Genomic DNA, 14,443 nt, shown 5'->3' with positions numbered 1-14,443 from the left:
TCACGCAGCGACATTCTGCCATACCGCGGACTTGACTAAGCCCAGCGCAAAAGAATTTAGCTTGACCGAATAGACCCCACCCCCTTCTGACGGTATCAACTGCCATGACCCTACGCTACTAAAATTGAAACTTTAGCCTGGGCTGGTTTAAAAAGTTAGAACCTTGAGCAGCAAACCTCAGGCCACCCCACCCCCACTAGAACGGCAAACCCCGGGGGGCCGACCGGCGTTCCGGAGTCCGGGAGTCCGAGTCGGATCAGACGAGTCGTGTGACTTGAAGTTACTGGCACAACGCGGCAGTGAGCGGAGGCTCCGAGCCGTGCCATTCACTGGTCCACCACTGCTCCGGGGACTCCAGCGGGAATCCGAGCGACCGTCGGTACCCGGGGCCGTCTGCAGTGAACTTTCAGCGTAGTCCGCCTCCGAATGATCGGATTGCCGCTTGTCGCAGCCCCAACACTGTCGCGGCTGAGCCCCCCCCCGCCGCCGCGAGACTCCGAGGCTCAGAAACATTCTGTCTCATTACAGTACGGTCCCCACAGTGGCGGCGCCGGGCCGCGGCGGCCTCATCAAAGCCGGGCCTCCGAGCGAGCTGAGCCCCGGCCCGGGCCGCTGCCCGCCGCCGGGCGGCCGCTGCCGCCGCCGAGTCTATCCGAGTATGGGGATGAGGTCCTTGGTTTGACCGTTACGTCTCTGTTTGAACATCAATTGGGAAGGAGGGGGGGTGGAGGGACCCTTGGCTCTCAAGCTTATAGCTGGAACTAGGACTTGTGCCACCCTTCACCCCCCTTCCCCTGTGTCAACCGTTACCCAACCCTACCTTCTCATTCCTCAGCATGGCAGAGATGGAAGACAGTGAAAGGAAGATGGACGATGGAGACGGGCAGGGCGACAAGATGCAGGACAAGGGAGAGAGAAAGGCGTCAGGAGGAAGGAAGCGAGGGGTCCCTAACTACCAGGATGAAGAGGATGTAGAACTTGCCAAGATTTTCTCACAGATCAAGCCCCAGACGGCTCGGGCATGGAAGACGGTGGTAGACTTGTACGAGAGATGGTGTACAATGACGGGAAAGCCGATCAGAGACGAGCGATCAGTTCGTAACAGGATTGCCAAGCTCAACCAAGCTACAAAAGTGCTATCCGATCCTTCTACAGCTCCCACACATGTTCGTTCCTTGCACATATTTGACCGCTCTGCTCGCGCCAAGCGGCTGTTCAACACGAGGGATGGACGCATGCTCAACATAGCAGTGGATCATGGAATTTTCAATGATGGCCGCTTCCTTGCTGGCATCGAGTGAGTAAACTTCTTGCCTGTTCGTTCCTGACTGTCATTGCAGGTCAATGTCTGACGTGCTAAAAATTCTTGTTCAGCTGCATCCCAACTCCATTCAGCTCTCTCCTGGCCAAGCACATCTCCTCCTCACAGCCTCGCAGGCTGCAGGATGTCCTGTGCCTGCGCTGATCCTGCGCTGTGATGTCTCGAACGTGTACACCGCAAAGTTCCCTTGCCTGCCCTTCTGCGAGCTGCAGAACGAGAACATCATTGAGGAGGCGATCCGGCTGGATGCAGCAGGCGTCATCTGCACTCTCCTCAAGCTCCCCGAGGACGCGCCTGGTGCCGTCGAGATTCACAAGCAGACGGTCCGGAACGTTTGCACGCTGCGCAACTCCTGCACGAAATGGAACATGCCGCTCATCGTCGAGGTGCTGGCGGTGAAGTGGAATGAGAACAAGGATTCCTTTGTGCTGGAGACAGATATGAGCATCACAGCGCCGCTAGCAAGGCTGGCTTGCGAGCTAGGAGGCGACATCCTCAAATGCGACCCTCCTGTCAACATCCAGGACGTCAAGACTATCTTGCACGTGTGCCAGCCCTCGCAGGTTCTGCTGCGAGGAAGCGACAAGGGAGATGAAGAAGGCATGATCGAAGACGCGCGCAAGTTCATTGAGATGGGTGCCGCAGGTCTTGTGTATGGAAGGTGAGCGGGCATGATTGCTGTGCTGTTTGATATGTGACGAGCTGACCAGGAGCATCATTCATCATGCCGACCCAGCAGTATTCACAAGACAAATTCTGAAAGCTATACATGGAGATTGATAAAAGAGGTAGAGTTGTAGCCAGCGATGCCTCTCCGTTTCCTTCCTGCTAAACTAAAACCTTATATCTTAACTGATTTGTAAGTCATCGGATGTAAAACTACTCCATCTACAGACGAGCTGAAGTCTCTCGTCTCCAGCACCCGGAACGATTTGGTACCTGCAGCACAGCTTCACTCCTTCCTCATCTGACCCTCCAACTTAAGTTCCCCTCCCTCCCTCCCTCCCTCCCTCCCTCCCTCCCTCCCTCCCTCCCTCCCTCCCTCCCTCCCTCTCTGCCTCGTTCACCATGACCTCTGTTTTCTCTAGTCTACTTTCATGCTTTCTTCGCCTTCACATCCCCTCACCTGAGTCGTACTTGAGGAACTCGCGTATCATGTCGACTGTAACGAACTTGCCATGCAACTTAGTCCACAACACCTCCACTCCTTCCTCCCCCTCCTCCTCTCCCTTCTTCTCCCCCTCCCCCAATCCCCCCTTCTGCTCCCCCTCCTGCTCCCCTTCTGCTCCCCCCGCCCTCCCTTGCACCCCTTCAACTCCTCTACCCTCAGAGTTTTACCTTGGGACCTGTCCCACTCAAAAGCTGTGCTCGGCTCTCCACAAGATCGACGGAATAGAGACCTCTATCAAGAGAACGATCACTTTGAAACCCTTTCCTCGTCCTCACACTCCATCTGCCTCTGCCTCTGCCTCTCATCATCACATGTTATCTCAACCTGTATCGGAGATTTGGGTCTCGCACGAGGAGGATGCAGAAGTTTGCGGTCTCGCTGCCACAGGAGTCCAGCAGGCCGAGGACAGCATCGCGCTTCTTGTGCTCCACGACCTGCGATCGAGTCAGACCTTTGAACCAGCGAGCAGAGGATCGAGGAGACATTGAGACCGCGAGGAGAGCAGGTCTCAGATCGAGGAAGGGGGAAAGGGTTGAGAGGGAGGAGGAGGAGGGGAAGGGTTGAGAGCGAGGAAAGTGTCAAGGAGATAGAACATAGGTAGAGCTTCAAAGGAGACCAAGAGAGAGGGAGTGGAAGCGAACCGCGACGAGACAGACATGAGCGATGGCATTGCGAATGATCTTCTTGTTTGAATGCCTGCCAACATTTCCTTCACCTCGCCAACTGCACCCCAACTTCACCGACAGACCTGCTGGCGGAGGCTCCTGCTGGAGTCACGGTCCTCTTGCTCACCGACGGGCCCGAGCTGTTGGTCATCGAGCTCTGCTTTCTCATCTGCGCGTCCTCCTCCCTCCTCCTCCTCAGCGCAAGGAACTTCTGCAGCCTGCGTTCCTCCACGCTATCGCTCTCAGTCGCCTCCTCCTCCCCTCGCTCAGATCTCGAAGGCTCCTGCGCCCTGCAAGAAATAGCCTTGCTCGGACATCATCATGCTCGCCTGCTCTGTTTCGCTTCTGACCCCATCAACGGCTCCGTAACATTGGGAGCACGTGGCAGGGCTGCAGAGCCGATGGAGGCGTCTGTAGGAGCACACGGAGAGGAGGAGGAGGAAAGAATGCTTTTGAGCTGCATCCTCCAGGACCTTGACTTGTCGATTTCATCCTGATCTCGAGGTTGGGGAGGGAGGAGAATCTCTTGCGACCAAGCTTGTTTCCTGCGCGAGCTTCTGTCAGTGCGAGACTCATGCGGCTCCTCCTACTTGGAGCTCGACCTTTCCGACAACTGACGCGAGCCTGAGGCGCCATGAGCAGCGGGCCGGCTGGACTCCCTCCCTTCACCTGCTCCTCCTCTCTCCTCCGACACAAGCTCATCCTCCCTGTGTCCTTCACGCTCTTCACGGATGGAGCTCAGCGACAGGAAACGATCTGAGCAAGGATAAGCAGGAAAAGAAAGAAGACGTTTTGACAATCACCAGAAGCTGCAGTGACGTCATGATCGATACGGTTCTGACATGTAGTTGAGTTTGCAAACACAAAGCAAGTGATCAAAGCTACTCGCGAAGTTCTGGAAGGCGACATTCTTTCACTGACTTCGCTTTGATGTGACGAATGCATCTGGGACGATTCCTGTAAGAAATCATAAAATCAATTAATCAACAGAACATGTACATCGTAATGACAAAGTTATTCAAGAAACATCTAGAAACATACTTGCAGCAAGCTTGGAGGAGAGCGTTCACTGATGTTTTCTTCGTGTCTTTCGAATCTGGTTGTTGTTCTGGCAGCATGCATCCCCTTATCCAAACCCTTCTCATGCTCCTTTTCCTCCTCCTCCTCCTCCTCCTCCTCCTCCTCCTCCTCCTCTATCATCTCACGCTCCTGTCGTACGCTCCGTGCTCTGTCGTCATCTCCAGCTTCGGATGATAACATCGGGATCAGTTGACCTCTTCTCTCCTCCTCCCCTGCCTTCTCCTCCTCCCCTGCCTCCATCTCCTCGCACTCTCGCTCATCATCAAGGCAGCGACTCTCCTGCTGCGCCTCCCGCACATCTTGGCCGGCCTCCTCTTGCATGCCCAGCAGGAGCTGGAAGGCTTCTCGTCCTATCCTCTTGCGCAGCTCTGCTCGCTCCTGAGACAGGGTTCAGCAACTGGAAGTCAGCTGGGGACAGAAACCTTTTCAGCTGCAGCTCGAGATCTCTCGATGTCTCTTTGCGCCTGACAGAAAGATTTCACAAACTGATGGAACAGACTCGAGGAGAAATCAAGATAAGGGTTTACAGAATCCAACACCAGGACAACAACATTCAAAGATCACAAGGAAAACAACAACATCATGTGCTTTGATCACTCTATATGCAAAAGCAATCGAATCTCAGCTTTCAGCAAAGTGAGACACTGACGGCATCAGGCGAAGAGAGCTCGAAGGACAGAGAGGGATGGTATTCAAGAAAAATCAAGAAAACTCTTTCCTGCTGTAGCTCAAGTCTCAGCTTCCTTTGATCTTTTCCTCCAGGAAGCACAGATCCCTGATGCGAGATTTCAGCTTGAGCACGAAAAAACAAGAAGAAAAGAAGCAGGAGCAGGAGCAGGAGCAGGAGCAGGAGCAGGAGCAGGAGCAGGAGCAGGAGCAGGAGCAGGAGCAGCTGGCAAGTTTTACCTGTTCTGCCCCATTGTGTGCTGAAGAAACTTTCCCGGGAGCGGTGGATGGACGAGCGACAGTATCGTTCCGATCTGCTCCAGCTCCTGTCAACCGAAAAATCACAATCCTATCACATAACTAGCTGACACTCGCCGATCCAAGACTCTTGCTGCCTCTTGGTCTCCCTGACTGCGCCAACATGTCGCTTCTTGATCTCTGGGGTCTGAGGAGCGTTTCCTTGCTTGCTCAGCATCGCATCTCCCTCCTCAGCTCGATGCTTCTGCTCCATGCCGGCACCTCCTGACACATCCGTAGCAAGCCGTCCATACGAGGAGAGCACTCGCTGCCTATCCTCCTCCTGCTCCTCCTGCTCCTCCATTTCTTCCTCCGTGTCCTCCTTCTTCACTATCTCCTCCTCCTCGTCCTCCCCCTCCTCGACGTGAAGACTTGCTTGCCAGTCCTCCGTCGTCAGGTCTCTACGAGAATGACTTTCAATCTCCATCTCCCTGACTTGCGACTGCAGACAACAAGTGAGGAGACTGAGGTAGAAGGAGCAACTCGACCTTATCATCCCTTCCTGAGGTCAACGAGGCTTCATGCGCAGAGGAACAATCACGTGCATCATACTCCTTTTCCCTCTCCTCCTCCTCCTCCTCCTCCTCCTCCTCCTCCTCCTCCTCCTCCTTTCCTCTCCCCGCCTCCTCCTCATTCACCATTGCCTCTTCCTCTTCCTCCTCCCCGCCACCGCTGCCACCTCCTCCGCCTCCTCCTCTTCCTCTGTCACGGAATCTCTCTCTTCCCTAGGAGTACCCTGATGAAGCAATCTGTCACCCTCGTCCATTTCCTCTCCATTCCCTCCTTTGCCCTCGTCGAATAGCTCCACAGGCACTTCAAGCTGCTGCTGCTCCTGCTCCTGCTCCTGCTCCTGCTCCTCCTCCTGCTCCTCCTCCTCCTCCTCCTCCTCCTCATTCTCCTCCTCCTTGACCATTTCTTGCACTTCTGTATCAAGGCCTTGATAGTTCAATTCTTCCTCCTCATCTTCTTCTTCCGCCTTCGTCGTAACTTGTTCCTCCGCAATTTTTCCAGCGCTCTCCTTACGGCCTTGATCACCGTCGTCTACCTCCTCCTCATTTACAAGCGCTTCATCTTGCTCCTGTCCTTCATCGCTGTATGATCCTCCTTCCTCTCCGTCCATGGTCGCAAGAGTGTCGGAAGGCGGCAGGACGGCAGGTGACTCGCTCGATTCTACTTCGCCTTCTTCTCTTACATCCTCGAAAGTCCGCGGAACATCGCGAGGAGCCTCGGACAAGCGCAGGGACAGTCGAGTGAGCTGAAGGTCCTTCAAGATGTTGCCCTGCGAATTCCAAACCGACAGCAGCGAGTCGTTGCCCTCGTCCTTCCCTTCCTGATGAACATCCGCTGATATGTCCGCACAAGAGTCAACTTGACTTGTCTCTTTGCCTTCACCATCAAGCCCTTGAAGGTCATCAGCTACGACTAGCTCTCTCGAAAGTGCAGAAACTTTCTTCTTTTCATCTTCATCTTGTATTGTCTGGATTTCCTGCACAGCTTCGAACGTGGTAGGGACGTTGCCAAGTGTATCAACATCATTCTCGTTATCTTGAGCTTGATCCATCTCCTCCTCCTCTTGTTCTGATGAGACACACACATGCTTCTCACCATGTCGCCGATCATCGTCAAAAGCAACGGAACAAACCTTGCCTTCCAGGCTCCCTGAGATCCTCGCGCTATCGTCATATGCGTGTTGCTCCCTAGGAGGATGACGGCTCGGTGGCGTCAAATCAGCTGCTTCATCCTGTACTGTAGGCCCTGAAGTCTCAAGAGTCTCCTTCATGTCACTTCTAATGTTGCTTTCTTCCTGTCCTTCATCTGCAACATCCTCCTCTCCACCGATTCTGCTGGTACGGAGACCCTTTGAGGTCTCCTCGTCTTGTCGTATGCTGTCTTCTTGGACATAAAGGTAATTATCATCCAACACATTCGTCGTATCTCTTTGCTTGTCAATTGTCGAATCTCCACCATCTCGAACCAAAGAAACATTTTCATCACCACCATCATAATGTTTGTTGTCAAAATCACGATCGTCGTCATGGTTTCTACTTTCATCTTGACCTCCGTCAGTCTTGTGTTGGTTGAACGTTTGTGCACGCATCAGGTCTCGCACGTCAGAGCTCGAGTCTTGAGACGCCAATCTCGAACTTTTGAACGATGAGCTGAGGGAAGTAGACAGTGACGGCAACTCTTTCTCTGTGTCATCACATTGCTCATTTGAAAACTCCTCGATCTTCCAACTTTGTCGCATTATTTCAGGCTCCTCGTGTCCTCCTTCCTCGCTGGCTCTCATTTGCACCACTTGCTCCCCCCCGTCTGATTTTCTGCTGAGATCAAGTCGAGGCGACCAAGTCTCTCTTCTGGCAATCAGCTTCGCTTCTTCCAACCTTTCTTCCCCATCCTGTTGATCCTCCTCCTCCTCCTCCTCCTCCTCCTCCTCTTTTGCATTCTCCTGCCCATTTCCAGACTCCTCCTGTTCCTGTTCCTGTCCCCGCTCCTGTTCCTCCTCTTCTTTCTGTTGATTCCTGACGTTCACATTCTCGTCCTGCTGCTGTTTAAGCTGCTCCTCCAGCTCAACCGGAGCAACTCCTCCAGCTCTCGAGCTTCCTCCCGATTGATCGAGAGCGCCGCTTGACTTCTCCTGCTGCTCTCCACCAGCGAGCAGATAGGGAGATGACGTGCGCCAGGTGGGAGCGGGCAAAGGGGAGGAGGATGACTCGTCAAGGTAGCTGGGAGAGGCTGAGGGCTCCGATTGCTCGCTCTGCGTCGGGCTCTGGATAATGAGAACTTCCGACAACCCGCTGCTGGTCCTCTGCTGGGAGGAGGGAGAAGATCCGCTACCTCCCGCGCCTCGCAGGCTGGCAGGAGAGCTCTGACTCTGAGAGCTGTTGCTGACACTCTCAATCGCAGACGTCAACTGCTTGTGCGGCGTTCGCAACGAGTTTGACATCTGCAGGGGCTGCAAGACCAAGTTCGATCCCCCGATAGTGCTTCCTAGCAGAAGCTCATCTTGCGTCTTTCTGCCGCTGTCTGAGGGCCCTGCTGCTGACTCATTCTTCCCCTCCGCCTGTCGATTTCCCGAGAGCTTCACATGGAGGAGCGAAAGGAAAAGAAGAACCAGCGGCTTCATGGCGGAGGAGACGAACACAAGGTCTGGCGCTTGCAGGAGAACATGCAGGTGAGGAGGAGCATGCGTGTTCACATTATCAAAGACGCTGCTAGACAGAAGCTGCAGCTTCGCACAGACCTTGAGGGAGGCAAGGACAAGAAGAGACTTGGTCCTTGTCGACCGCCCGGCAGCTCCTCCTCCCTCCTCTTCACCTCTTGCGAGCATGTCAGAAGGTAATGCCGACGTGACCAGGTCAGGAGCATGAGACGACAAGACAAGAAGAAGAGCTTTGCCGTCGCTGATGTCCATCTGAAGCTCCTCAACGGTGCTCGAAGTGTTGGAGTTGAACAGCTGGTCGAACAGCTGGCGGACTACCGGGAGGTTTGAATGTCTGCAGAGTTGCAATTCACAAGACATCCACATGGCAAGCGCGTCTTCAAGGTCCAAAGGTTTCTCAGCTCGAAATTCACTCCTGCTCGCCTCCTGCGGGTGGTTCTCTGTGAAATTCTTCCACAGTGAAACCGTTTGCTGGTGGATCTGCTCGACTGACAGGAACGATCGGATGAAAATCATCGCGACTCCGTCCAGGATCGCCGCATGAGCCCCCGCAGACTTGTATACTTCTTCTTCCTCAACGTCGGCGTGCGCGACCAGCTTCACCTGGGGCCGGCAGTCAGGCTAGCGGAATCGCTCAAGTGAGCAAACGAGCAGTCGAACCTTGACACCGCAAGCCTGCAAGTGGTTGACCACGAGCCTCAGCTTTCCTCGATCTTCAGCCTCACTGACATCAACATCTTCCCCGAGCGAGTGAAGCAAGACGGCGTATAGAGCTGCCGACATGCAGGCTCGGGAGAACCAGCGGCCCTCCCCCCACACAGCTTGCAAGTCACTGCCCTGCATGCTCTGCAAGTTGAAGTGATCGCGGTGAACATCATCTTTCACGTGATCCCACAGGGTCATGATGGAAGGAGGACATAAGGACCTGAGAAGAGGCAAGTCAGAGCAACACGCGCGATCACAAACGACCTCTGAAACTTTGGCGAGCATGCAGCAAGCCATGACGTCGACCAGCGAGCATGAGCAAGAATCTTAGCAGGCGTCTGGTCAGAGCCAAGGGAGGATGCGAAACTCGCCGGTAAGCTCAGTGCACTCCCTTCTGCCGCCTCGTCCCATGCCGGCTCCGCCTGTCGGCTAATACTGGTATCATGCGGCTTGATACCTTTTCTTGATCGCACGCGAACGCGTTTCACTTCAGTGGTGCATCTCTTGCAGTAAAGCTGGTAGAGTGCAAGAAGGATAGTGGCGATCGCTTCTCGTCTTCCTTGATAGACTTCCATCACCTCGACTTGATCGACGTGTCCTATCTCCTCTCGCAGCATCGCCTCTATCATTAGCAGATTTTGCAGAACCTGCTCTTGCGTGCGGGCAGGAGAGCTGACCCCTGCCTCAAGCGCGCGAATGATGTTGTCCTGCAGTAAACAATCGGTACGGGATAGGAGGCATCGCATACCAACGTCTTCGCCCAGCATGCGACGTAGAATGCTGAGAAACATAGAGCCGTCTCGAAACATGTCGACGCTAGGCTCCTCTTTCAAGTCCATCATTCGCTGCAAGAGAGTCACTTGCTACGAGTTGTCGTAAGTCTTCGAACCTGAACCCAGAACAGTAGCTGAGCTTCACCAATGGTTCGCGTGCTACCTGATCCTTTCAAGGCAAACATCAGTTGCTGCAGTCGAAGCAAACGAGGTCACCTTCTTCAGACTGCATGTCTCTGGCTCCTTGTCAGACTTCAGATCATCTCGTGCTCAGTGTTTCTCTCATCGACAGTATCATCTCACATGATCTCCTCCCTCCCTCTCTCCTGCCGCGCCCACCTCCTATCTCCCCGTCCTTGCATTTTCGCGCACAGCAATGAAATCCGCCGATTTGTATTTAATTGTTTGAAAAGGGGTTTTGCCGGCCTTTCACTCATCGCCCTCATACTACTGGAAGTTTCGAACTATCTGCTTCCATGCAGCAAGCTACGTATGTTCAGAGCCCGTCGCAACCAGCGTACGTGCAGGGATCCATGGTGAGAAGAACATTGGACGCTTGTGTTAAAGTCTTGCTGAAGTCATTGACAGGATGCTCCTGGGGGGAAGCTGGTTGAACCGCGACTGGTGAGGGGGTGGAGTTGCCTGTGTCAGTAGACTGATAGTTCGATCAGCGATTTGAAAGAGAGATAGGGCGGAGAAGGTGTACAGCACGACCATGTTCTTGTGACCTTCCCTGACTCCCTTGTTTCTCTTCTCAGGCTCCTGGAGATCTTGAGAGCAGTAGCGCACGATGGCAGAGTATTCGAGCATGGCCAACAAGTGACTTGGACTGGTGGGGTTGACTTGTTCACTGACATGATGGCAAGGGGAAAGCATGGACAGACCTCGTTGAAAGTCTCAACCAGCAGGAAATCTTTCAGATTCACGGCAAAGGAGCTCTCAAGGTTTCGCTGTGTGCAAACTGCAGTTTCTTGATGTACGGCATTCAGATCGGGACAGCGAAGGAGAAGTTTAACGAAGGGCTCAAGGCCTGGAAGGTTGAATCAGACTCGCTCATTGTCTGTTGGTCACATGCGGATAGGAAGAGTCGAGACGGAGAATGGAGGCAGGAGAACCGGCTCCTGCTGAGACTGAGATGGACGGGTCCAACATCCTCGTTTGCTCTATCTGTCTTGATCCTCTTTTCAGCCTATGGAGGAGGTGTGTTGCGTTGGAGGCCTACCATCAGAGCCACGTAAGCAGCTTCGTCTCTCCTGCTTCCCCTCACGTATCACCGTTAGGAGCCGGCTAGAGGACGGCCGAGTAGGGAAGAGCAGCGTCAGCGGAGTCAAGACGCCATGCGCCAGGTGCAGGAGGACAAGGGGGGGCGAGAAATGATGACACAGCTGCAGGTGTTTCAGACACCGTTGACGCCTTGTGGATCCAAGAGACCAGTGGTGGACGACGCGCTCTCGTTTCCTCCTTCCATCTTCGACCGAGAGGTGATGAGCAGAGCTGCCGGCCTGGCAGGTTTCCCCCTGACTCCCAGCAGGAAGCAAGAGCGATGGCAGAGCGCAAACTTGTGGCGGAAGAGAAGCGAGCTGTAGGCTTGGAGCTCAGAGGGGAGGTGGAGGGCTGAACGAAATTTGCAGGCAGCGGAGGAGACGAAAGCCAAGGCTGATCTGTTGCAAGCGCGAGCGACGATGATCGAGCGGTTGATGGAAGCAAGACAACAGGTGCTGCCTTCCCTTCCTCGCCCCGCTGCTGACCTCGCTGCCTTAGGGCTTCGCAGTTCCAGATGATTTCATGCAACGTCTGCTCCAACAGTAACTGTGCGATGTCGATCGCGCTCAGGGAGAAAGTTGGGGTGGGGGGTCTGTGGACGTGGGTGTTTCAATGTAAATTTTCGACAGAATATAATACAGCAAAGTGAATCTCTTCGTCCTAAGGAGACGTCAAGGTAAAACAATATGTGGATGCGAGAAAGAAGAAGAGCAGGAGCAGGGGCAGGGGCAGGAGCAGGAGCAGGAGGGAAAAGTTTCAATCATCATCTTCTTGGTCGTCGCTCTCATCCGATACAAACTCATCGTCGCTGCCCTTCACCAGTCAGCTCCTCTCCCCCCTCAGATCATTCAGCGATCGAACCTCAAGATATCCTCCGTGCCGAAGTTGATTGATCTCCTGCTGTCAAACTTGAAGAAACCGTCTCGATCCGTCGACGGCGGGAGGAGGCAGGTGCAAACCTGTACGTGTGGGTATGAGGGGAATAGATGAGGTCGCAACAACTTACCTCTCCTGTTGACGTCACAACGATGAGACGCTCTTCCTGTCTCTCCGTCACGACGTTTCTGCGCCTCCTCTCTATCGTGAAGTTCCCGATCCCGCAGAGCACTGGAGCTCCTCCTGTCTTCATCTCCGTCTGAAGTGCAACAAAAAGGTCAGCAAACAGGTGAAAATCCTAGTACAAGATACGCCACCTGTGCAAAACCTCTCTGTCCACTTTGCACAGAGTTCACGGCCTGCGAGGAACCAGTCAGGAGGCACAAGGGGACGGGAGCGATTGACCTGCATTAGATACGAGTTGCTGCGAGCATGCAAAGAGCTCTGAGCAGGTTGGAGGGAGAAGAGATGAACCGTCCCAGAGTCGCTCGAGCAGCACAGAATGTCAGACCTGCGAGAACATTCTCATGCCAGGCAGAAAAAGCAGCAGGAGTGGAAAGGGGGTTTCCTACTTGGCACTAAAAGAGATGGAGTAGATCGCAGCTGCGGTAGACCCTCGCCTCAGCTCTCGCATGAGCACCAGCGAAGTTCCTTGCTGAGTTCCCCACAAGCGTATGAGTTCGCCGCTCCGTGAAGCAGATGCCAGGTAACTTCCGTCTCGGTTGAGCGCGAGGTGAGCGATGGGATGTTTGTGGGCGTCATCGTGCGTGACAACAAACCATCTGTCCTCCTCGGGCCTGGAGCCTCTGGAAGCAGGAAGAGAAACTTCGCCCTCACCCCCCTTGTCCATCTTGCGGAGAGCAAGGCGTATGCCTCCCTCCTTGAGGCTTGGGAAAGCAGCAACCAGCCATGGGATGTTCTTGTCCACCACCGAGGAAGCGCTGAGGGTCGTAGGGCTGCTCATGGTGCATATGCCCGAGGGGTTGGCGAGGGTTTCGAGACTTCGCTCTAGCCTCACCCAGGAGAAGTCATGCGCTATCCTATACAAGACCAGCTTGTTCTCCAGCACCGCAGCGAGGAACCCTCTCCGCGTGATGACGCCTACGATGGGGCTGAACAACTTGAGCTCCCATAGCCGCCGGCTTGACTCGTCATCCCACAAGACGATGGAAGATTCCGAGAAGCCGCACGGCGAGGGCCTACACATCATCTTCCTCGTCAGAGTCGAGAACCTTGCAGGCATCAAGCAAGCACCTTCCTCCCACCAGCGCCAGCACCCGCGACTGCCCGAAGAGCTCAGCGAAGGAGAAGCCTCCTCCTGCGAATGATCTCCAACAGTAACGCTCAAGTGGAACAGAGAGATATATCCCATAGCCTGACATCAAGTTTCAGTGATCTATTCCTCGTTATGAATGCAGGAAGCACAAATTGACCAAAAATATGAGCACGTTCAAATTTAAGCACTTTCAAACCCGAGGGAAACGCAAGGCAAAAGATTGATACGCATGAATGTAAGCATAATGCTGATTCAACCAAGAAAAAGAACCCATTTGCATAATTCACGCAGGTCATGATGTACACGTGAATATTCATCCAGAAGGAGCGTGACTGAAACTTTGCAACATCTGAAGTTGCGACACATGTCTGCACGGTTGAAAGTTTTGGCACACCTCATACATCACTGAAGAATTTAGATTCCATTCGTAATGGCAGTACATATGTGCGGACAATATGTATTACTGCTCAGCCGACAGTGCACTTTCGTGTGTTCACTCCAACATTGCACTGATTACGCCGTGTTTACGCACATTCACATTCACATCAACATCAACATTTACATTTAGATCTTCAACATTTGCGCCATCATCACCAGCATCACCAGCATCATATCTAGATCCTTCTCACCTCGTTCGCTCGCACATGTCAAGCATCTTCGCTCTTCGTTCAGCGACACCCGACCTACCATCCCGCCCCCCCTGCCCGGCACAACCCTACCCAGCCCGCCCATCAACACACTACCTCCACCCACAATTTTGAGCTTAAAAGTACCCTCACAATTAAATTTATGGACCCACCCTCCTAGGATCAAATCGTTTCCCATATCCGCAACTCGTCTTGTCGGGCAGTCTTGTAGCGGTTTGATGGTGAAGAGGTAGGAAGGGGGAGCGAGAAAGGGAGGGGGAGGGAACGAGCAGAAGGGGCAGGAGGAAGAATCTGCAAATTGCTGAAGCATCGGCAAGGACAGCATTGAAAGCAAACGCGGATGCGGGTCAATGCTGATGTCGGATAGAGTATTTCACCGCAGTTGGAAAATATTATCTAGAATCCGAGTGAGATGAACTACATTGTAGGGCTCTTTTTTTATGGTGCAATGTAGACATGGAACGATCGAAGTGAGAGTTCAAATATTGAGACGAGCTTTCAAGATGAGAAATTACAGAGGAGGCAATTTGAATTACATAA

At 53.7% G+C, this 14,443-nt stretch overlaps 4 protein-coding genes across 4 annotated transcripts; 2 read left to right on the top strand and 2 right to left on the bottom strand.

Moving 5' to 3' along the window:
- Positions 1–836: 836 nt before the first annotated feature.
- Positions 837–2,101, top strand: GUITHDRAFT_166179 (hypothetical protein; the record flags this gene model as incomplete). Its single annotated transcript, XM_005821531.1, has 3 exons — positions 837–1,297; positions 1,341–1,982; positions 2,032–2,101. The coding sequence occupies 3 exons, from the start codon at positions 837–839 to the stop codon at positions 2,099–2,101; spliced, it is 1,173 nt and encodes a 390-aa protein (XP_005821588.1).
- Positions 2,102–2,806: 705 nt separating this feature from the next.
- On the bottom strand, positions 2,807–10,073 carry GUITHDRAFT_147125 (hypothetical protein; the record flags this gene model as incomplete). Its single annotated transcript, XM_005821530.1, has 16 exons — positions 2,807–2,926; positions 3,285–3,440; positions 3,508–3,568; positions 3,631–3,702; positions 3,760–3,781; positions 3,827–3,913; positions 4,079–4,114; positions 4,432–4,615; positions 4,660–4,701; positions 5,144–5,217; positions 5,273–5,642; positions 5,880–8,966; positions 9,024–9,288; positions 9,333–9,775; positions 9,958–10,010; positions 10,058–10,073. 16 exons carry the CDS (start codon positions 10,071–10,073, stop codon positions 2,807–2,809), a joined length of 5,088 nt encoding a protein of 1,695 aa, XP_005821587.1.
- Positions 10,074–10,317: 244 nt separating this feature from the next.
- Positions 10,318–11,650, top strand: GUITHDRAFT_147124 (hypothetical protein; the record flags this gene model as incomplete). The annotated part of the gene is made up of 11 exons (XM_005821529.1): positions 10,318–10,377; positions 10,430–10,465; positions 10,513–10,541; positions 10,600–10,660; positions 10,708–10,785; positions 10,831–10,878; positions 10,923–11,075; positions 11,233–11,322; positions 11,373–11,447; positions 11,473–11,556; positions 11,603–11,650. 11 exons carry the CDS (start codon positions 10,318–10,320, stop codon positions 11,648–11,650), a joined length of 762 nt encoding a protein of 253 aa, XP_005821586.1.
- A 579-nt stretch (positions 11,651–12,229) lies between these two features.
- GUITHDRAFT_90449 (hypothetical protein) lies at positions 12,230–13,958 on the bottom strand (the record flags this gene model as incomplete). The annotated part of the gene is made up of 5 exons (XM_005821528.1): positions 13,886–13,958; positions 13,235–13,355; positions 12,912–13,179; positions 12,553–12,812; positions 12,230–12,491 (listed from the first exon to the last, which is right to left on the bottom strand). The coding sequence occupies exons 1-5, from the start codon at positions 13,944–13,946 to the stop codon at positions 12,230–12,232; spliced, it is 972 nt and encodes a 323-aa protein (XP_005821585.1). The 5' UTR covers positions 13,947–13,958.
- Between the last annotated feature and the right edge of the window lie 485 nt (positions 13,959–14,443).

This window comes from Guillardia theta (assembly GCF_000315625.1).
Source record: "Guillardia theta CCMP2712 unplaced genomic scaffold GUITHscaffold_142, whole genome shotgun sequence".
Classification (NCBI taxonomy): Eukaryota; class Cryptophyceae; order Pyrenomonadales; family Geminigeraceae; genus Guillardia; species Guillardia theta.
This window is presented reverse-complemented; position numbering and strand designations above follow the sequence as displayed.